The 21,090-nt window shown below is 38.3% G+C and overlaps 2 protein-coding genes across 2 annotated transcripts; one reads left to right on the plus strand and one right to left on the minus strand.

Annotated features, from left to right (window-relative positions):
* Positions 1-5,032, plus strand: LOC146391350 (uncharacterized). The gene is made up of 4 exons (XM_084922737.1): positions 1-1,169; positions 1,284-1,338; positions 3,656-4,833; positions 5,008-5,032. The coding sequence occupies exons 1-4, from the start codon at positions 16-18 to the stop codon at positions 5,030-5,032; spliced, it is 2,412 nt and encodes an 803-aa protein (XP_084778863.1). The 5' UTR covers positions 1-15.
* Positions 5,033-6,454: 1,422 nt separating this feature from the next.
* LOC146391351 (uncharacterized) lies at positions 6,455-17,973 on the minus strand. Its single transcript, XM_084924219.1, has 9 exons — positions 17,901-17,973; positions 15,932-15,989; positions 9,879-15,481; positions 9,735-9,796; positions 9,500-9,642; positions 8,608-8,879; positions 7,987-8,048; positions 7,753-7,898; positions 6,455-7,647 (listed from the first exon to the last, which is right to left on the minus strand). Exons 2-9 carry the CDS (start codon positions 15,972-15,974, stop codon positions 7,562-7,564), a joined length of 6,417 nt encoding a protein of 2,138 aa, XP_084780345.1. The 5' UTR covers positions 15,975-15,989; positions 17,901-17,973; the 3' UTR covers positions 6,455-7,561.
* Positions 17,974-21,090: the final 3,117 nt, after the last annotated feature.

Raw genomic sequence — 21,090 nt, forward strand, 5'->3', positions numbered from 1 at the left:
TACTGGTGGCAGTTTATGAACACAACCGCTCACATAAACAACAAGACCAATTGTTATGCTTGTGCACACATGCCACTGTCTACACATTCTTCTGGACTGTGGCCATATAGCATCACGGAGAGCGAGACAGTTTGTTTGCTAGCTTTAGCAACACATCCAGGAGTAAAACGTACTTGGAACACTGCCAACTTTTCAACTCCCCTGAACCTGAATGGGAAGATTGATTCACCAGTAGCTGGGAAGGTGAACTGCTCTGGTAAGACAGATCTGCTGGCTTGGCCCCAAGTTCCTGATCCACTGCCGGACATCGTACTGTTAAACAAACTGGAAGCAGGCCAGTTACCTATGTGTTTCAAGGGCAATGGGTCAGCCCAAGTTGGGGATTTGCCATGGCATCTATGCAACGTCACCTATTCTTTTTGCCCTCGCTTGAACAGAATTAAGTGCCTGACGTGTTTGATGAATGCCAGGTGTGCGAGTGATGACAATCAACGAGCAGCAGACTGTGCATTTGACTCCTCGTACCAAATGACACTTACTGAGGGAAGACAGAATGTGACCAAATGCTCAACGATCGCACCAACACCTAAAGGTATGAGGGTGTTAGCAGACTGGTATTTCTTATGTGGACACAAGGCTTACCCATCTTTACCAGCAAAATGGGGTGGTCTATGTGCACTCGTGAAATTGTCTGATCATGTTTTCTTCATGGAGAGAATTGAACACCATCCAGGATCAAAGACTAAGAGAGACGTACAGAGTGCAAGCACAGGGCTCACGGATTTGAGTGAGGTCCCCTGGGAGTTTCGAATCTGGGGACCCGGAGCCAAGTTCTTACAAGGATTGTTCCCATGGATCGGGGTCGGGAAAGTTGGAACTCATGTAGAAATCAACAGATATGCACTACTGAGACACATAAATTGGACCCAGACCCTCAGAACAGCCTTAGCAGAGGAGCAAAAGGCCATAAGGACAATGGTTTTGCAAAACAGACTGACTTTGGACTTGATAACTGCATCACAAGGAGGAGTATGCAAATTGATAGGAGAAACATGTTGTACGTTCATACCAGATGGATATACAAGTGGAGGAGACATTTATGAAGCACTGCAGAATTTAACCACATTGCAGAAATACATGATGAATCGCACACCAGGAGTAGATGCACCACAAGGCTGGATAGCTTGGTTAATGTCTGGTCCGTGGTGGCATTTTCTGTTGAAAATATTAACTCCTGTTTTTGGACTGTTGACGTTGTTTTGCTTATGTATAGGATGCATTTTACCTTGTATAAGATCAATGCTAACTAAAATAATTTCTAATACATTTGTTAATTATGTACTTTTACAACAATATGAAATGACTGAAATTGTTGACATGACAGAAGCCTGTGTATAAATGACGCCTGTGCTGAAAATGTTAAGCAAGAGGTGCATGGCTGAGAATATATTACGCAGGAATAATTTGGAGCATAAAAATAACAAAACAGGAGGGAAATGTTAAAGTGAATTGTTAAATGTTGTCATTTTTATGCTTAGCATCTCTACATTGTTTTAACTCTGTGATGAAAGGAATTCTTTTGTCCCCCTCCCCAGATTCTTGAGGTTCTGGGTGGGGGCCGTAGTGTTTTATCACAGGCACATCCTTGTGAAGGTCTGTTTGATGTTGGTAAGCTTCCTGCCCTTTGTATGGCTTCACTTTGTTATCTATGGTAAACCATACATTGGGTGTGGGGGAGACTACCCTCTTTATGACCAGGATGTTGTTAGAAACAGCTGTGATTAGGAAGTCACGCACACAGAGAGGAGTGTAGAAATGTGTGTAAAAGTCGTCCCCAACTAGTGAAGGTGGTGGTACTGCAGGCTACCAGCTTCCTTAGGGTGGACACACACACACATTCTTACACACATGTCTGTGAAGGTTCTCAGTCATCCAGGTCATCGTAGTCAAAGGAGCTTGCAAAGAAAAGCGTCTGGACTTCTTTAAGTTACTTGAAGACGTTTCACCTCTCATCCGAGAAGCTTCTTACACACACACATTCTTACACATACACACACACATACAGTGCCTTGTCTTTGTAACCAAGGGGGGTTACGAGGGAAAGGTACGTGTTGTAAACTATTGTTTATTGTGTGAACGTTTTCAATAAAAGGCAGCGAGAGGAGGCCATCGTCGAGGTCATTCGTAATGAGCTGAGATACCGACGAGGCCTCCCTTGCAAGTAAATCAATCGATCGTTGTTGCCTTGTTTTTCTTTCACGGGAATAAGTCCTGAATACAGCGGGGTCTGAGTTTAGACCCAACAATTACTATTAGTATAATACTTCTAACTCTGTAGCGGACAACAGTTTGTAGTTGAACTGAAATTATCCATGAAACTAGCTAAGTAATTCCTAAATGCGTGTAGATTAAAGAAACTTATTTTACCTGGATATGATTGTCTCTGATGAGCCTAAGGTACAAAACATGCCAGCGACGATGATTACGTTTTTCTAGCTCCACGAGAATTAAAAATGAACAAAAATGAATGGAGCGACATTTCTGGGTCCATTTTAAAGTTTTCACGCTGTGGCGATAGCAACCAGAAAAACAGCGACCTGAAGTAAGGGCAGACTTGAACAAAGGGTAGAAGCTTTTTGAGATCTTTTAGCCAGCTTCCCTTTGTCAGACAAGTCTGTTTCAGTGATTCCTTCATTCGAAAGGTCTGCCAGTATTCAGGGTGTGTTTGATGAAATGGAAATAAGCTTTCCAAAAACTATGGTTAATGACACTTTCATTATCTGTTGTCAGATAATTAATTAATTATCTGACAACAGAAGCAATTACTTTTCTACACGGGACCAGCTAGGATTACTTTGCTTCCTGAATCAATGAAATCATGATTTACAAACTGCATTTTGTGTTTACTCTTTACATTTACTCTTTGTATTTACTTTGTCTAATAATAAAATTTGTTTGATGATCTGAAACGTGTGTGACAAAGTATGAAAAGCATGCAAAACACTAGGAAATCAGGAAGGGTGCAAAAACATATTTCACTGTACATACATTTAAATATCATTGTTGTTATATTATTGATATATAACCAGCAGACTCCAAACACAGCGCCCTCTGTCATGGTCCCCGTGTCTGCCCGGCTGACTCAGGTTGGCTACATATGTTTCTTGTTTACATCTACCTCTCTCAAGCTTACCGTGTCTCGCCGGGGTGGAGCTCATTGCGGGCTCCCGCCCCTGGCCCTCGCACCTGAGATTAATCACACACCTGTGGCTCATCGCCTAAACTCATCCACTACTTAAGGCAGTGGCTGGAAACATCTCGTCGCTGGACTATTGAGTAACCTCGGTAGTAAGCTCCGGAGTACTAGTCTCTTGTTGCCTTTTCGTATCACTGACCCTTTGGATTAATCACTTGTTTTCTGTAAACAGGAATTCTGTTTCCCTGGAACCCTTGGTGTGTAGGCTTGCTGGTGTGCTGTGTTTTTGTGAAGTCCCTCGTGTGTGAAGAGCTCCTTTTCCGGATTCCCCTGTGCCCTGGATTCCCCCCGCCCTCTCACTTGTATATATTTACACCTGGTGTTGTATAGTAATAAACAGAACTGTATTCTAGCTGCCTTGTCTGCACTTGAGTCCATCCCACATCGTGACACCCTCAGGCCCTTTTCCTGATCTCTGGGGACTTTAATCACATCTCCCTGTCCTCCACTCTCCCCACCTTCACCCAGTATGTCACCTGCCACACCAGAGACAATAAAACATTGGACTTATTGTATGCCAACACCAAGGAGGCATACAGCTCATCACCTCTCCCTCCCCTGGGGGGCTCAGATCACAACCTGGTTCATCTCCAGCCTGTGTATAAACCTCTAGTACACAGAGAACCAGTTGTGAAACGCACAGTAAGGAAATGGTCGGCAGAGACTGAAGAGGCCCTGAGGGACTGTTTCCGTTCTACTGTGTGGGAGAACCTCTGCAGCCCCCTGGAGGATGACCTCAACAGCATCACAGACTACATTATGGATTACATGAATTTCTGTGTGGACAGCACCGTACCCATCATAAAGGTACGGTGTTTTTCTAACAACAAGCCATGGATAAATCCTAAAATTAAGGCTCTCCTCAAGGAGAAGAAGAGAGTCTTTAGATCTGGAGACAAACAGGAGCTGAGAGTTGTCCAGAAGAAGCTGAAATGGAAGATAAGGCAAGGGAAGGAAAACTACAGGAGGAAGATGGAAGAGCAGCTGCAACAGGACAACATCAGAGGGGTTTGGAATAGCCTGAAGACAATCTCAGGACAAAAACAAACCCCCCAGGCTGCAGGAGACTTGGGGTGGGTGAATGGCCTAAATAAATATTTTAATAGGTTTGATCAACCACCCACCCCTCCCCCAGCATCGTCCCCCCTGCTGCAATCTCCTTCATCTTCAGGGACTACCTGTCCTTCATCTCAGGACTTCACACCTCTCAGCTTCACACCTCCCAGGTCCCAGTCATTACACCCACCCCCGGTTTCTGTGGACTCCAACATACACCCCCCTCCCCCAAAATCCACTCTTTCTATCTCAGCACTTCAAGTGAGGAACGAGCTTTGCAAGATCAAGGTGCAGAAGGCTGCAGGTCCAGATGGCATCAGCTCCAGGCTCCTGAGGTGCTGTGCAGATGAACTGTGTGGCATCCTAGGATATCTGTTCAACCTGAGCCTGTCACTGGGGAAAGTAACACAGCTGTGGAAGACCTCCTGTGTGGTACCGGTACCAAAGACCTCCCATCCCAAGGACCTCAGCAGCTACAGGCCGGTAGCCCTGACATCACATCTGATGAAGACCCTCGAGAGGTTGGTTCTAAACCATCTGCGGCCCCTGGTGAGGTCTTCATTGGATCCGCTGCAGTTTGCTTACCAGCCTGGCATTGGGGTGGAGGACGCCATCATCTACCTCCTGCACCGAGCTCTGACTCACCTGGAGAAGCCTGGAAGCACTGTTAGGATCATGTTCTTTGATTTTTCCAGTGCTTTTAACACCATCCAGCCATGACTTCTGAGAGACAAGCTGGAGCTATCGGGAGTGGACCACCACATGTCCCAGTGGATACTGGACTACCTCACAGAACGTCCACAGTATGTGAGGACACAGGGCTGTGTCTCTGATACGCTGGTCTGCAGTACGGGGGCCCCACAGGGAACTGTGCTGGCACCGTTCCTCTTCACCCTCTACACTGCAGACTTCTCCATCAACTCCCCACGCTGCCACCTACAGAAGTTCTCTGACGACTCTGCCATAGCCAGCCTCATCACAGGTGAGGACGACTCAGAGTACAGACAATAGACTCTGGACTTTGTAGACTGGTGTCAGCAGAACCACCTGCTGATCAATGCCGGGAAAGCCAAGGAGTTGGTGGTGGACTTCCGGAGACGCAGACCCACCACACTGACACCGGTGAACATCCAGGGAGTGGACATTGAGATAGTGGACTCTTATAGGTACCTGGGTGTTCACCTGAATAATAAACTGGACTGGAGCCACAACACTGATGCTCTTTACAGGAGGGGTCAGAGCAGACTCTACCTGCTGAGGCGGCTGAGGTCATTTGGAGTAGAGGGAGCGCTTTTAAAGACCTTCTATGACTCTGTGGTGGCATCCATCATTTTTTACAGTGCTGTATGTTGGAGCAGCAGTTTATCGGCAGCTGAGAGGAAGAGGTTGGATAAACTCATCAGGAAGGCCAGCTCTGTTCTGGGATGCACCCTGGACCCAGTGCAGGTGGTGGGAGACAGAAGGACTCTGGCCAAAATAACATCTCTGATGGACAGAGCCTCCCACCCCATGCATGTAAATGTTGCTGAACTGCAGAGCTCCTTCAGTGACAGACTGCTACATCCTAGATGCATGAAGGAGCATTTCCGCAGGTCCTTCCTCCCTGCAGCTGTCAGACTGTACAATCAAAACTGCTCCCAACAATCATAGATGTTTACATCTGCGCTGTAACTGCAATAATTTAATCAACTGATTCTCACTACAACCTGGTTTGCCTCTTATCTGTAGTTAATTTTATTTAATTTAATAACTGTACAGTACTCTGTTTATAGTAACCATTGTCCTTAATGTAAATATGTAAGAAAAATTGTGTATGTTTCTGTTCTGTGTCCTGTGTACTGTTTGTTGTATATGTGTCTTTCTGGCTGCTGTTACAACCAAATTTCCCCTTGTGGGACAATTAAAAGATTATTCTATTCTATATAAGAAATGTATATGCATGTGTTGGTTTATTTATATGTCTGTATGTAGACATGTGTATTTAAAGTGGCATAGAAGGTTGCTGAAATGGTATTACTAATTTTTTCAGTTTTTATTTTTGTGTATTCTTTATTCATCCTTAATTTTTTCTTTTTTCCTATTATTTATGACATTTTATTTATAACCATTATTATTATTTATTTATTTTAATGTTGATATTACAGTCCTACAAAGTAAGTTGGGATATCTCTTCTTGGTAGTCCCAGGAGGTGTACAACATGGCCATGTCACCAGGTCACTGACTGACTTCTACACACAACATTAATCATATACAATTGTAAATAAATATGCCATTACCAATGAGTTATTATTTAATTACACCAGTTATGCAACAAACAGCCCCCCTCACTGAAACACTGAATATGCTGAAAAGAAATGATGTTGGTTAAAAAGTAAGACATCAAGTCATTTTATTTACACTGAATTCAATCTTATTTCACCCTAATCTAATTCCAGTGTAACATATAAAACTAAGAATTTTATTTTATTTTATGTGTATCAAAAATCTTTGATGGGAACCGAAAAGTCCCATGATAGTATTTCCTATTTGTTTTTCCTGATTTAAAAAAAAGAGAGAGAGAGAGAGAGAGAGAATAGCGGATTAAAGTGTGTTTAAAAATTAAGAGTCCTTAATTGAAGCTTCTTCAGTTTATCACGATAGACTTCAAAAGAACCTGCTTCAGAAGGAAAAAGGTGATATTAATGTTATTTTTTAATAGCAATAGTATTTTAAATCATTTTAAATATCAGAATCACTTAGAATTAGATTTTTGTCTGAGTTATCCAATACAACACAAACATAATACATACAATACAAGAATAATACATACAACAAATATATTTAAATATTGACTGGTAAAAGTGACTGGTAATCATACAGGATATTTTCACACATCTTATATTTCCAGTATGCCAGGTGAGGTGATGCTATGTTGAGTATCACTTCTTTTCTTTCACAGTCAGATTCTTAAGCTGAGGAGATGCTTTATGGATAAAAAACTTTGTCTCACTGATATGTCTAACTTACATTATGACTTAATCTCTTACATTATAAATTGACACCCAATGACACCTTCGTCAGAAATTATGTTCAAATCTATACTGATTGATTACATAAAGGTTCATTTTAGCTTTAGTTACTTCTAAATCATACTATGAGTGCTCTTCATCAGAAGTTCCTCGTGGATTTTCTGTTGTAAAAATCATTTTTCATACCCAGTCACAGGAGACATTTCCTCAAGTTATTTCACAAAAGCATCAACTCAGATGTTATTGCTGGCCTGACAGCAGCCATGACAGCAGCACCATACAGGAGGCAGTGAGGAGACTGATCTTGTGGCTCACTCCATGTGACACTTTTGTAAATGTTGACAAAAAGAGAAAAAAAAAATGCATTGCTTTCAGAAACTGTTCTAAAATATAGAAACATGTTTGACATGATTGTATTAAATATATCTTACGTGTGCCGTTCACAAATATAGAACTGGTTTCAATGTCGAAGGGTGTTATCTTGGCTGCATCAATCAAAACTTGCGCAATCTCATTTGCATTAGGGACCAGTGACAATGCAAATCCAATGTCCATGTCATTGACAATGGATCCATTACTGCAAAAGAAATAACCCCAAACTTTTTTTCTTTTTTTACTTTATTTAGTTTAAATATTTGTGAAATCGTATACCATAAACAATATACCTGAATGCAGTCACGATGATGAAGCGGAATGAAGGAAATCTTGCCTGGTAGAAAGGTTCAAGCTGCAGAAATATGAATAAACACACTGTAAGTATGTATGCATTGCTTTTTGGGCTTGTCATTTGTGATATGTTATTTGCACTATGTAATATCATAGTGCAATTAATATTTAATATTTTCTTTCTGTTCATCCAGCTGCCCATTTTTTGAATGGTTAGCACATAATGAATATGTCACAGGTCACATTTATGCTTTATCTTTTTTCTTTGATCTCTTAGAAATCATGGCATCCAGTTGGTAAAAATAGAAACCCCAGCAGTATTTACTGTGGAGTTTTAGCTCAGTTATATGGTGCAAATATTTTTCCACATTGTTTATTGGATATAATGTATATGATTTTTTTTTTTAGCTCAGTCTGTATAATATTAGTAACAACGGAAAAATTGTTGACTTTAGAAAGGAGACCTGAACGTAGGGATAGAAAAAGGACTAGCATATCATTTGTTTGCTTTTTTTAAGGTATGCCACAGAAATACTGTTATGTGACTTTATCTAGAAATTATGCAATTAATTAGAATACAGACATTTAAATATTGTTCAACTTGAAGAAAACAAACTTACTGCTGTCCTTATCAGTGTAGCTCGTTGTTTAAACGCTGTGGATGATGAAGTCAGCAAGTCAGTCGTAAATATCCCTTTAACAGATCTGAATTTCACCGCCAGTATTTTGACTGGCTCAGCAGTTTTTACAGTTGTAGTGGTTGTAGGGTTCACAGTTGTAGTTGAAGCTGTAATTGTATTTGTTAGAGGCGTGGTGATTGTAAGACTTGTTGTGGTTGCATTTGTAGGTGTAGTCACTGATGTTGTGGTGCTCACTGTAGTTGTAGTTGAAGCTGTTGTAAATGCCAATAAAGGAAACAAGGTGTTGCTTTAACAAACAGTTCTGAGACATCATGAGTTTTAAATATGATCATATCAAATATTGTTTACCTAAATCACTGACTGAACGGTCTGTTGTTTTTTATACATATTAAATCTCATTTAAAGTGTATCGCATGAAATTGTTATCTTTGAGTTTTTTGAGAAAATTATTATATAAATAACTACATGGGTTTTCATGTCACAAACAAAACTGTATAATAATAATAATAATAATAATAATAATAACAATATATTTTATATGAGAGCACCTTTCTAAAACCCAAGGTCACCTTACAAAGAGAAAAATATATCAATAAAACAGTAGATTAAAATAGATTAAAATAAATTAAAATACAAAAAACAACAAATAACAAGAAAAAAACAAGATTTGACAGCAAGTAAGATATGTATTAAAGCGAGTAAGCCAGTTTAAACATGTGGGTTTTGAGCTGTGACTTAAATAAGAGAAGGTAATCTATATTTCTTAAGACTGAAGGAAGTGAGTTCCAGAGCCAAAGACCAGAGTGACTGAAAGCTCTGTTCCCCATAGTGATAAGACGTTTAAAATATGATAATATTTAATATTACTTACCAGGGTCACTGACAGTAACATTGGTAATGTTGAAGACTGTTATGTTTGGAGCTGCATTAATCAAAACATTTGCAATGTCAGTGTTATTAGGCACTGCTGTAGATGCAAACCGAATGTCAATATCAGTGATGATGGATCCGTTTCTGCAGAATGAATAAACCAAACATCGTTTTACTTGCATTAATTTATTATGTATTATGTATTATATGGAATCTGCAAACAAAAAATAAATTACCGGAATCCAGTCACTGTCATTGAGAGGTATGAAGGAAACGTTGTCTTATAGATAGGTTCAAGCTACAGAAACACACACAATCAAAGATCTGTCAGTACAAATCCATGCAATTAACCATTGCTTGACTTGAAGGTCAAAACTTACTGTTGTCACTGTCATGGAGGATCTTTCTGTAAACGCTGGAGATGATGAGTTCAGCAAGTTGTCTGTAAATGGCTCTCCAACTGATATGAAGTTCAACTGCTTTGTTATAACTGGCTCAGCAGTTGTAGTTGTTGTTGGCTTTGTTGTTGTAGTTGTAGTTGTTGTTGCTGTTGTTGTTGGCTTTGTTGTTGTTGCTGCTGTTGTTGTTGGATTTGTTGTTGTTGTTGTTTTTGTAGTTGCAGTTGAACCTTCAGTTGTTGTTGATGTTCTAGTTGTTGTTGTACCTTCAGTTGTTGTTGATGCTCTTGATTCTGTAGTTCCAGTTGAACCTTCAGTTGCTGTTGAGGTTGTAGTTCCAGTTGAACCTTCAGTTGTTGTTGATGCTGTAGTTGCTGTTGTTTCTGTAGTTGAAGTTGATCCTTCAGTTGTTGTTGATCCTGTAGCTGCAGTTGTACCGTCAGTAGCTGTTGAAGCTGTAGTTGCTTCAGAAACTGTTGTTGCTTTTGTTTCTGTAGTTCCAGTCAAACCTTCAGTTGTTATTGATTCTGTACTTGCAGTTGTACCTTCAGTAGTTGTTGATGGTGTAGTTGCTGTTGTAACTTCAGTTGTTGTCAAGGCTGTGGTTCCTGTTGTACCTTCAGTTTTGGTTGATGCTGTAGCTGCTGTTGCTGAAGTTGTACCTTCCGTTGTTGTTGATTCTGTAGTTGCTGTTGTTTCTGTAGTTTCAGTTGAACCTTCAGTTGTTGTTGAATCTGTAGTTACTGTTGTTTCTGCAGCTGCTGTTGAACCTTCAGTTGTTGTTGATGCTAAAGTTGCTGTTGTTTCTGAAGTTTCAGTTGTACTTTCAGTAGTTGTTGATGGTGTAGTTGCTGTTGTGCCTTCAGTTGTTGTTAAGGCTGTTGTTGCCGTTGTACCTTCAGTTGTTGTTAAGGCTGTGGTTGCTGATGTACCTTCAGTTGCTGTTGTTTCTGTACTTGCAGTTGAAGTTTCTGTTGTTGATGATGCTGTAGCTGTAGTTGAACCTTCAGTTGTTGTCGATGCTGTAGTTTCTTCAGATACTGTAGTTGGAGTTGTACCTTCAGTTGGTGTTAAGGCTGTGGTTGCAGTTGTTTCTGCAGTTTCAGTTGTACCTTCAGTAGTTGTTGATGCTGTTGTTTCTGTAGTTCTAGTTGAACCTTCAGTTGTTGTTTGTGCCGTAATGACTGTTGTTTCTGCAGTTTCAGTTGTACCTTCTGTAGTTGTCGATGCTGTTGTTTCTGTAGTTCTAGTTGAACCTTCAGTTGTTGTTAATGCTGTGGCTGCCGTTGTACCTTCAGTTGTTGTTGATGCTGTAGTTGCTGTTGTTTCTTCAGATACTGTTGTTGTAGTTGTACCTTCAGTTATTGTTGATGTTGTCGATGCTGTAGCTGTAGTTGAAACTTCAGTTGTTGTTGATGCTGTAGTTTCTTCATCTACTGTAATTGGAGTTGTACCTTCAGTTATTGTTGATGTTGTCATTTCTGTAGTTGCAGTTGAACCTTCAGTTGTTGTTGATGCTGTAGTTTCTTCATCTACTGTAATTGGAGTTGTACCTTCAGTTATTGTTGATGTTGTCATTTCTGTAGTTGAAACTTCAGTTGTTGTTGATGCTGTAGTTTCTTCATCTACTGTAATTGGAGTTGTACCTTCAGTTATTGTTGATGTTGTCATTTCTGTAGTTGCAGTTGAACCTTCAGTTGTTGTTGATGCTGTAATTGCTTCAGATGCTGTTTCTGCAGTTGAACCTTCAGTTGCTGTTGTTTCTGTAGTTGCAGTTGAACCTTCAGTTGTTGTTAATGCTGTGGCTGCCGTTGTACCTTCAGTTGTTGTTGATGCTGTAGTTGCTGTTGTTTCTTCAGATACTGTTGTTGTAGTTGTACCTTCAGTTATTGTTGATGTTGTCGATGCTGTAGCTGTAGTTGAAACTTCAGTTGTTGTTGATGCTGTAGTTTCTTCATCTACTGTAATTGGAGTTGTACCTTCAGTTATTGTTGATGTTGTCATTTCTGTAGTTGCAGTTGAACCTTCAGTTGTTGTTGATGCTGTCATTTCTGTAGTTGCAGGTGAACCTTCAGTTGTTGTTAATGCTGTAGATGCTGTAGTTGCAGTTGAACCTTCAGTTGTTGTTGATGCTGTAATTGCTTCAGATGCTGTAGTTGCAGTTGAACCTTCAGTTGCTGTTGTTTCTGTAGTTGCAGTTGAACCTTCAGTTGTTGTTGATGCTGTCATTTCTGTAGTTGCAGGTGAACCTTCAGTTGTTGTTAATGCTGTAGATGCTGTAGTTGCAGTTGAACCTTCAGTTGTTGTTGATGCTGTAATTGCTTCAGATGCTGTAGTTGCAGTTGAACCTTCAGTTGCTGTTGTTTCTGTAGTTGCAGTTGAACCTTCAGTTGTTGTTAATGCTGTGGCTGCCGTTGTACCTTCAGTTGTTGTTGATGCTGTAGTTGCTGTTGTTTCTTCAGATACTGTTGTTGTAGTTGTACCTTCAGTTATTGTTGATGTTGTCGATGCTGTAGCTGTAGTTGAAACTTCAGTTGTTGTTGATGCTGTAGTTTCTTCATCTACTGTAATTGGAGTTGTACCTTCAGTTATTGTTGATGTTGTCATTTCTGTAGTTGCAGTTGAACCTTCAGTTGTTGTTGATGCTGTAATTGCTTCAGATGCTGTAGTTGCAGTTGAACCTTCAGTTGCTGTTGTTTCTGTAGTTGCAGTTGAACCTTCAGTTGTTGTTAATGCTGTGGCTGCCGTTGTACCTTCAGTTGTTGTTGATGCTGTAGTTGCTGTTGTTTCTTCAGATACTGTTGTTGTAGTTGTACCTTCAGTTATTGTTGATGTTGTCGATGCTGTAGCTGTAGTTGAAACTTCAGTTGTTGTTGATGCTGTAGTTTCTTCATCTACTGTAATTGGAGTTGTACCTTCAGTTATTGTTGATGTTGTCATTTCTGTAGTTGCAGTTGAACCTTCAGTTGTTGTTGATGCTGTAGTTTCTTCATCTACTGTAATTGGAGTTGTATCTTCAGTTATTGTTGATGTTGTCATTTCTGTAGTTGCAGTTGAACCTTCAGTTGTTGTTGATGCTGTAATTGCTTCAGATGCTGTTTCTGCAGTTGAACCTTCAGTTGCTGTTGTTTCTATAGTTGCAGTTGAATCTTCAGTTGTTGTTAATGCTGTGGCTGCCGTTGTACCTTCAGTTGTTGTTGATGCTGTAGTTGCTGTTGTTTCTTCATCTACTGTAATTGGAGTTGTACCTTCAGTTATTGTTGATGTTGTCATTTCTGTAGTTGCAGTTGAACCTTCAGTTGTTGTTGATGCTGTAATTGCTTCAGTTGCTGTTTCTGCAGTTGAACCTTCAGTTGCTGTTGTTTCTGTAGTTGCAGTTGAACCTTCAGTTGTTGTTAATGCTGTGGCTGCCGTTGTACCTTCAGTTGTTGTTGATGCTGTAGTTGCTGTTGTTTCTTCAGATACTGTTGTTGTAGTTGTACCTTCAGTTATTGTTGATGTTGTCGATGCTGTAGCTGTAGTTGAAACTTCAGTTGCTGTTGATGCTGTAGTTTCTTCATCTACTGTAATTGGAGTTGTACCTTCAGTTATTGTTGATGTTGTCATTTCTGTAGTTGCAGTTGAACCTTCAGTTGTTGTTGATGCTGTAGTTTCTTCATCTACTGTAATTGGAGTTGTATCTTCAGTTATTGTTGATGTTGTCATTTCTGTAGTTGCAGTTGAACCTTCAGTTGTTGTTGATGCTGTAATTGCTTCAGATGCTGTTTCTGCAGTTGAACCTTCAGTTGCTGTTGTTTCTGTAGTTGCAGTTGAACCTTCAGTTGTTGTTAATGCTGTGGCTGCCGTTGTACCTTCAGTTGTTGTTGATGCTGTAGTTGCTGTTGTTTCTTCATCTACTGTAATTGGAGTTGTACCTTCAGTTATTGTTGATGTTGTCATTTCTGTAGTTGCAGTTGAACCTTCAGTTGTTGTTGATGCTGTAATTGCTTCAGATGCTGTTTCTGCAGTTGAACCTTCAGTTGCTGTTGTTTCTGTAGTTGCAGTTGAACCTTCAGTTGTTGTTAATGCTGTGGCTGCCGTTGTACCTTCAGTTGTTGTTGATGCTGTAGTTGCTGTTGTTTCTTCATCTACTGTAATTGGAGTTGTACCTTCAGTTATTGTTGATGTTGTCATTTCTGTAGTTGCAGTTGAACCTTCAGTTGTTGTTGATGCTGTAATTGCTTCAGTTACTGTTTCTGCAGTTGAACCTTCAGTTGCTGTTGTTTCTGTAGTTGCAGTTGAACCTTCAGTTGTTGTTAATGCTGTGGCTGCCGTTGTACCTTCAGTTGTTGTTGATGCTGTAGTTGCTGTTGTTTCTTCAGATACTGTTGTTGTAGTTGTACCTTCAGTTATTGTTGATGTTGTCGATGCTGTAGCTGTAGTTGAAACTTCAGTTGCTGTTGATGCTGTAGTTTCTTCATCTACTGTAATTGGAGTTGTACCTTCAGTTATTGTTGATGTTGTCATTTCTGTAGTTGCAGTTGAACCTTCAGTTGTTGTTGATGCTGTAATTGCTTCAGATGCTGTAGTTGCAGTTGAACCTTCAGTTGCTGTTGTTTCTGTAGTTGCAGTTGAACCTTCAGTTGTTGTTGATGCTGTAATTGCTTCAGATGCTGTTTCTGCAGTTGAACCTTCAGTTGCTGTTGTTTCTGTAGTTGCAGTTGAACCTTCAGTTGTTGTTGATGCTGTAATTGCTTCAGATGCTGTTTCTGCAGTTGAACCTTCAGTTGCTGTTGTTTCTGTAGTTGCAGTTGTTGTAGTTGTACCTTCAGTTATTGTTGATGTTGTCGATGCTGTAGCTGTAGTTGAAACTTCAGTTGTTGTTGATGCTGTAGTTTCTTCATCTACTGTAATTGGAGTTGTACCTTCAGTTATTGTTGATGTTGTCATTTCTGTAGTTGCAGTTGAACCTTCAGTTGTTGTTGATGCTGTAATTGCTTCAGATGCTGTAGTTGCAGTTGAACCTTCAGTTGCTGTTGTTTCTGTAGTTGCAGTTGAACCTTCAGTTGTTGTTAATGCTGTGGCTGCCGTTGTACCTTCAGTTGTTGTTGATGCTGTAGTTGCTGTTGTTTCTTCATCTACTGTAATTGGAGTTGTACCTTCAGTTATTGTTGATGTTGTCATTTCTGTAGTTGCAGTTGAACCTTCAGTTGTTGTTGATGCTGTAATTGCTTCAGATGCTGTTTCTGCAGTTGAACCTTCAGTTGCTGTTGTTTCTGTAGTTGCAGTTGAACCTTCAGTTGTTGTTAATGCTGTGGCTGCCGTTGTACCTTCAGTTGTTGTTGATGCTGTAGTTGCTGTTGTTTCTTCAGATACTGTTGTTGTAGTTGTACCTTCAGTTATTGTTGATGTTGTCGATGCTGTAGCTGTAGTTGAAACTTCAGTTGTTGTTGATGCTGTAGTTTCTTCATCTACTGTAGTTGGAGTTGTACCTTCAGTTATTGTTGATGTTGTCATTTCTGTAGTTGTTGTTGCCGCAGTTGTTGTTGCAGTGCTTGAACCACAGTTTTGTGCAACAGTTGGTGTAGTAGCAAGCTGAATTGCCACTATTTGTGAAAAGTAGACAGATGATTACACTTGTAGTTGTACACACATGCTACTGAAAACACATGCATATGTATAGATAGATAGATAGATACCCTAAATAATAATCCCTCCCATATTAAGTAACATTTTTAGAACCGTTTCATGAAAAATGTCAAAAATAATAATAATAAAGGCATTTGAAATTATATATTTAATTCTTCAATAATCGATCATGCTACTATACGCCAAACTGATCAAGAAGAAGAAAAACACTTAAAAGAAGCTGTTAATCGACATGATATGAAAGCATGTTACTACACAATATGTTCAGATGTTACTAAAATATGACAAATTAAAATCTGAAAAGCTAATAACTGAAAAGTGTGGCACATTGTATATGTATGTATTTTTATTTTATTTTATTTTTTAAGAGCTGCATTCTAATTTTTTTAAAATAATCAGTTACTTACCCAGAATGGTTAACAAAACGGTCAATGTTCGACAAGCCCCCATTACAGCCTCATGTACCTGAAATATTTGAGAATATGAATGTTTGTTATAAATTGATGTGGAAGTATTTATGCATTGACAAAGCTTTTATTTATACTCTCTCCCTCTCCAGACACACTGTTGTTTGGAATCATCATCATGCTGAAAGTTGAAGTTGTTTCCAGTCAAATGCTCTTCTTTTTTAAGCCTGTAACCTCTACTTTTGTCCTCAATTTTTTTTTCAAATGTTTAAAGAACACACTTCATGGAATGCTCTTTGGGAATCACTTTTTTTGTTCAAAAGTACAATTAAACCTGTCAAATTATCTTTGCCACCATTAGTAGATTCATTTAAAAAAAAAATGGAAACAAAGTATGTTGTGTGAAGGGTGTTAGTAACAAAGTACTTAATTATTTTTGTAATTGATAATGCATTATTACATTGTTATTAATTAAGTGAATAAATTAATGAATATTTGTAAATGGACTGATATGGACTGATATATATATATATATATATATATTAGGGGTGCAACGATACACAAAATTCACGGTTCGGTCATGGTTCGATATTTTTTCGATACAAAAAAATGTTCATGCTTTTTTAATTTGTCATTTATTAAAATTATAAATATATATTTTAACTCAAACGTACAGTTTTTAAATTTAATGTTGCTGAAACAACAAAGGGATAAAATAATAAATCTATCTATCGAGAAATCACTCATCTTTGGAAAAGAGAGTTTATTACAGAGAAATGTCTCTTTCCAAAATAAAAGCTATACTATACGCTTCTTCTGGGCTATATTCTCAGCAGCATATTAAATATATCAGGTCCCCATAAGGAGAATCATGTGCTAACGGCTGTCTAAATGACTCGGGTAAAGTTTGTAGCATGCGTGCTTGTTGTTTTTGTCTGCTTCCACTTGTCTTTGCACTAGGGTGATGTCGCCGTAAATGTGCAGTCATATTCATTTTGTTCCCACTAGTGCTGTCAGCGTTAATCTGAAATGACGTTAACGCCACAACACAGCAAATCTCCGTTAACAAGCTACCGCGGATCGCCCCGTGTGTGGGGCTGGACGGCGTCAACACGTTAACGAGCAAACTGCACTAACGCAGTAGTTCCCACCCATGTAATTGAGCATTGCGTGGCACATCCGACATGCTGTTTTACTTTTGTCCATGACGCGTATATATATATATATAGTACCTTTTTACTAAGGTTTAGTTCCAAAACTACTTGCTGCAAGCCTTATTCATGCCATCACAAATCTATACCTACCCAAGCACTGTTTCACAAAGAATCATGTAAATACACTTTTGGCAAGCTTGAATTCAATATCTTGCCCGGGGATACTTTGAAATACTTCGAAAAAGTTGACTTTTCATTCTTAAAAGTGAAAAAAAAAGTACATTGATACTAATGTGAGACCAGACTGATAAAGAATGTGTGTTCTGGGACACAAAAACAAGAATGGAAAGTTTATATTGCAGAGACAAGAAAAAAAATAGTGTCCAAAAAAGCAAATCTGTATTCTAAAAGTTGTAACAGAACAGACACAGAACAACTTCAGTTTATTAATTTACTGTGCTTTTTCCGATTTTCTAACAGTATAGCCATTTTTACTGGATACACTACTATATCATAGACAGTAGAAGTAATAATCATGCTTTTTTCTTTTTTTTTTACCTTGATACATTTTTTTTATCACTTTTAGGCAACAGCTAAAGTTGAAAAGATTTAGGTTAAATGTACTGTCTGCAGAGAAAAAAAGTTTTCTACGGTGTGAAAAAAATATCACAATAGAACATTATTTTTCATCATAGCTTCAGGTTAAGTGTAATAAATGACAATAACCATTACACAATAAATTGTAACACAAAACGCCTAGCACAAACTCAAACACTAAATTTACATATAGACCAAAGACATACAGATTTGCTCACCCTAGAGCCGTAATTGACAGAATCCTTATTCAGCCTCCCTTGTGCCTGTCTGTTCTCTTGTGATGCCACCAGTTTGTTCGGGCATTATATATTTGCTTCACAACTATGTGACGCCCACACACAATTCTATTGTAATGTTTTGAACTGCCAGTTGAAGATACAAATATAAAAAGATTTAAAAACAAAACAAAACAACATTCCTGAACAACTAAGTCAGTTTCATGGTCCAATCATCAGCATTGTTAGTCAGCATTCCACTGATGTGAACTAATCAGATGTCAAAATATTATCTAACAAGCTGAATACTTTGAATTCAAATACTTATGATGAATAATCTGAAAATGCATAAAATACATAACAAGCATTTAGAGATTAACTATATATATTTCCACAAATCTTCAATAGATGTTTTTAATATCCTCTTCCTACTTTCCCACTGTGACTGAAAAAAAATACAGACAACCAGATGATGTCTGTCTTGTAAGTTACCTTTCACTTTGGAAGAGGAACAAAAGACAAGTATTTAACAATGTATTCATTGCAATGTTATCTTTTCATACAATCCACTGACTTTCAATGTGAGATCTATTTGCTAAAAATGAAAGCACAAATGCACAATGACAAGTTTTAAGGAGTATTTGTGTGCCACTCAGGGTAAATAAAGCTTAAAATGTCTTTCCAGGCAGTCACATTTATTCTGCTTGAGGTTGTATTGTACCAAATTTTCCATACAGGTACAACAGCAAGTCCACATGGAGTGACAAGACATGTATTGATTGATTGATTGATTGATTGATTGAGTGATATACATGAAAAAAAAACATTGTCTTCTACTATAACAGGTGCTCGAAAAGGAGTGGGAAGAAATAGTAATTATATACTCCCCGCCCTTCACATATTTAAAGCTCAGTTGTGTAGTTGTGCAGCTTTGTATTATTATTTGCATGATTTCCACCTGATCTGATTTCAGAATGCTTTTCCCAACCATCTGTTTTTTTTTTGCCACTCCTGTGTTTTTCTTTCAATCATTTCAGTATTCTCAATAAAGCTTTAGTAGTTGCTAAATTTACCCTATGAAACTTGACCCAGAAATTGCCCAAAAATCTAAGCAAAATCATATCAGAAAACATCAGAGTGACAGCCTGATGTAATCGAAAAAAAAAAAAAAACATTTTAATATGCATGTGATGGATCTCCTCAGATTAATCTTTAAAAAATCAGTGGTTCTAAAAAAAGATGTAAACCAGGGTAAGAACTAAAACCAGTCCAGATTAAATGACTAAGACACATTTCAAGTGGCACTTCATTGTACTTGGAATTTTACTACATCTTATAATGGCATCTTTATTATCTAGAGCTAGAGGTGTTTTATGCAGTTGAAAAATTTGGGTGCGCCTAACTTTTGTGCTGGTACGGAAAAAAAAGAAAAGATAAGGAACCATATTTAATTACAGGCTTATGGGAATCTTTTCTGTTGATCAGTGATAATGCAGTCCTGTTCAACAACAATTCATTCTGTACTTCCTGATAATGACGCAGAAGTCAGGCTGCTACATTACAAATACCTTAACTATGAAGTGGCACAGTTGGCCATGGGAGCAGTCAACCAGGTGTATCATCTTGACCTCCTCAAAGCATAGAGAGAGGCTGAAATCACTTCTCTGGTGAGTCTGGTGAAGGAGAGAGATGAGTTTGGCCAGAGGTTCAAAATTTCATCATTAACCCCTCACTCCATTGTGATGATCATCTCACACAGGCCCACAGAGTGAATGTTTCTGCATTCCACTGTTGTTTTGCAGATGTGTTCTTCCAGCTGACTGGTCCTATTAATCTCATAGAACACCATTTGAAAGGTGGCCTTATGTGAAGGTGCATGACGTTACAGGTTATCTGAGAAAATTGTTTAAAAAGAATTGGCTGAAATGCTAAAAATGGGCGCGATAAAAGAGTCCCTTGATGCAGCCCCGTCACTAGGGTTATGTGTCCTGGATCCAAATGCTGGATCCACTACATCCACTCAGTCAAGTACACCTGGGTCAACAACAACTGCTGGGTCAAAGATGACTGCTGAGTCAACTATGACTGTGACAACTATAAATGCTGGGACAACTACAACTGGGTCACCTAAAGCTGCTCAGTCAACTACAAGTGGGTCAACAACAGTTCCTGGGTCAACTACAACAGGGACAATAACAACCGCTGGGTCAACTACAACTGGATCAACAACAACTCCCGTTTCAACTACAACAGGGACAACTACAACTCAAGTTACCATGACTGTAAGTCCAAGAACATTAGGAACTTCACCTCCAGCTTCCACTTGTTGTTGTTGTTGTTGTTATTGTTGCCCTAATTGTGTGACAAAAACAGAAGTTTAAGTGTCATTTAAAACTCATGAGACATTTACAAGAGATTTGCTGCTTATTTGCATTTAAACAACAAGTAAATCTGATAGTTGCAATAGTAAGTATCTTTCTTAAAGTCAAACAGCTTTTAAATATATGCATTTGAAATAATTAGATTTCAAAAATTATAATGATACTATATTCTTATAATAAGCTATATTTTCTTTTAACTCATATAGTCATAATTTAAATATTATTAGATAGTAATGATCTCCTCAGATTGGAATTAGAAAATTAAAATTACATATACAATTAAAGAAATATCTAAAATAATCTCAAATTATGAAAGTAAGTGAAATCACAAAATGCAAGTCAAAGTTAGTGAATTTATTCAAACAGTAACTGGGGAGTTAAAAAGCATGAACCATTAAAACAAAATTACATTTCTACAGTCTATTTCATATATATATATATATATACATATATATATATATATATATATATAGATAGATAGATAGATAGACAGACAGACAGACAGACAGACAGACAGACAGACAGACAGACAGATAGATAGATAGATAGATAGATAGATAGATAGATAGATAGATAGATAGATAGATACACATCATATGTATGTAAATATTAGAGATGTGCAAAGCAGCCGGTATTTGTATCTGTATTTGTATTTGTATTCGTTGTCAAGTAAAATTCAAAATAGGCTTAAAAATCCTTTTTTATTTGCGTTACACTTCTAATTAATGCTATAGTGTAAGTATTCTTTAATTATATCCATTACAGTAATTATGGATATGCAATATTAGTTGATGTTTTTCCATAGATCCAGC

The sequence above is a fragment of the Perissodus microlepis genome, chromosome 3, assembly GCF_051167445.1.
Source record: "Perissodus microlepis isolate ML-2025 ecotype Zambia chromosome 3, ASM5116744v1, whole genome shotgun sequence".
Taxonomy (NCBI): Eukaryota; Metazoa; Chordata; class Actinopteri; order Cichliformes; family Cichlidae; genus Perissodus; species Perissodus microlepis.

Coding starts and splice junctions, on each gene's coding strand:
- LOC146391350 (XM_084922737.1), top strand. CDS start 16: ATGAACACAACCGCTCACATAAACAACAAGACCAATTGTTATGCTTGT. Junction 1,170..1,283: donor ACACCAGGAGTAGATGCACC/ACAAGGCTGGAT, acceptor AGGATGCATTTT/ACCTTGTATAAGATCAATGC. Junction 1,339..3,655: donor CTAATACATTTGTTAATTAT/GTACTTTTACAA, acceptor TGACACCCTCAG/GCCCTTTTCCTGATCTCTGG.
- LOC146391351 (XM_084924219.1), bottom strand. CDS start 15,974: ATGGGGGCTTGTCGAACATTGACCGTTTTGTTAACCATTCTGG. Junction 9,797..9,878: donor CCTCCATGACAGTGACAACA/GTAAGTTTTGAC, acceptor GTGTTTCTGTAG/CTTGAACCTATCTATAAGAC. Junction 8,049..8,607: donor CTACACTGATAAGGACAGCA/GTAAGTTTGTTT, acceptor ATATTTCTGCAG/CTTGAACCTTTCTACCAGGC.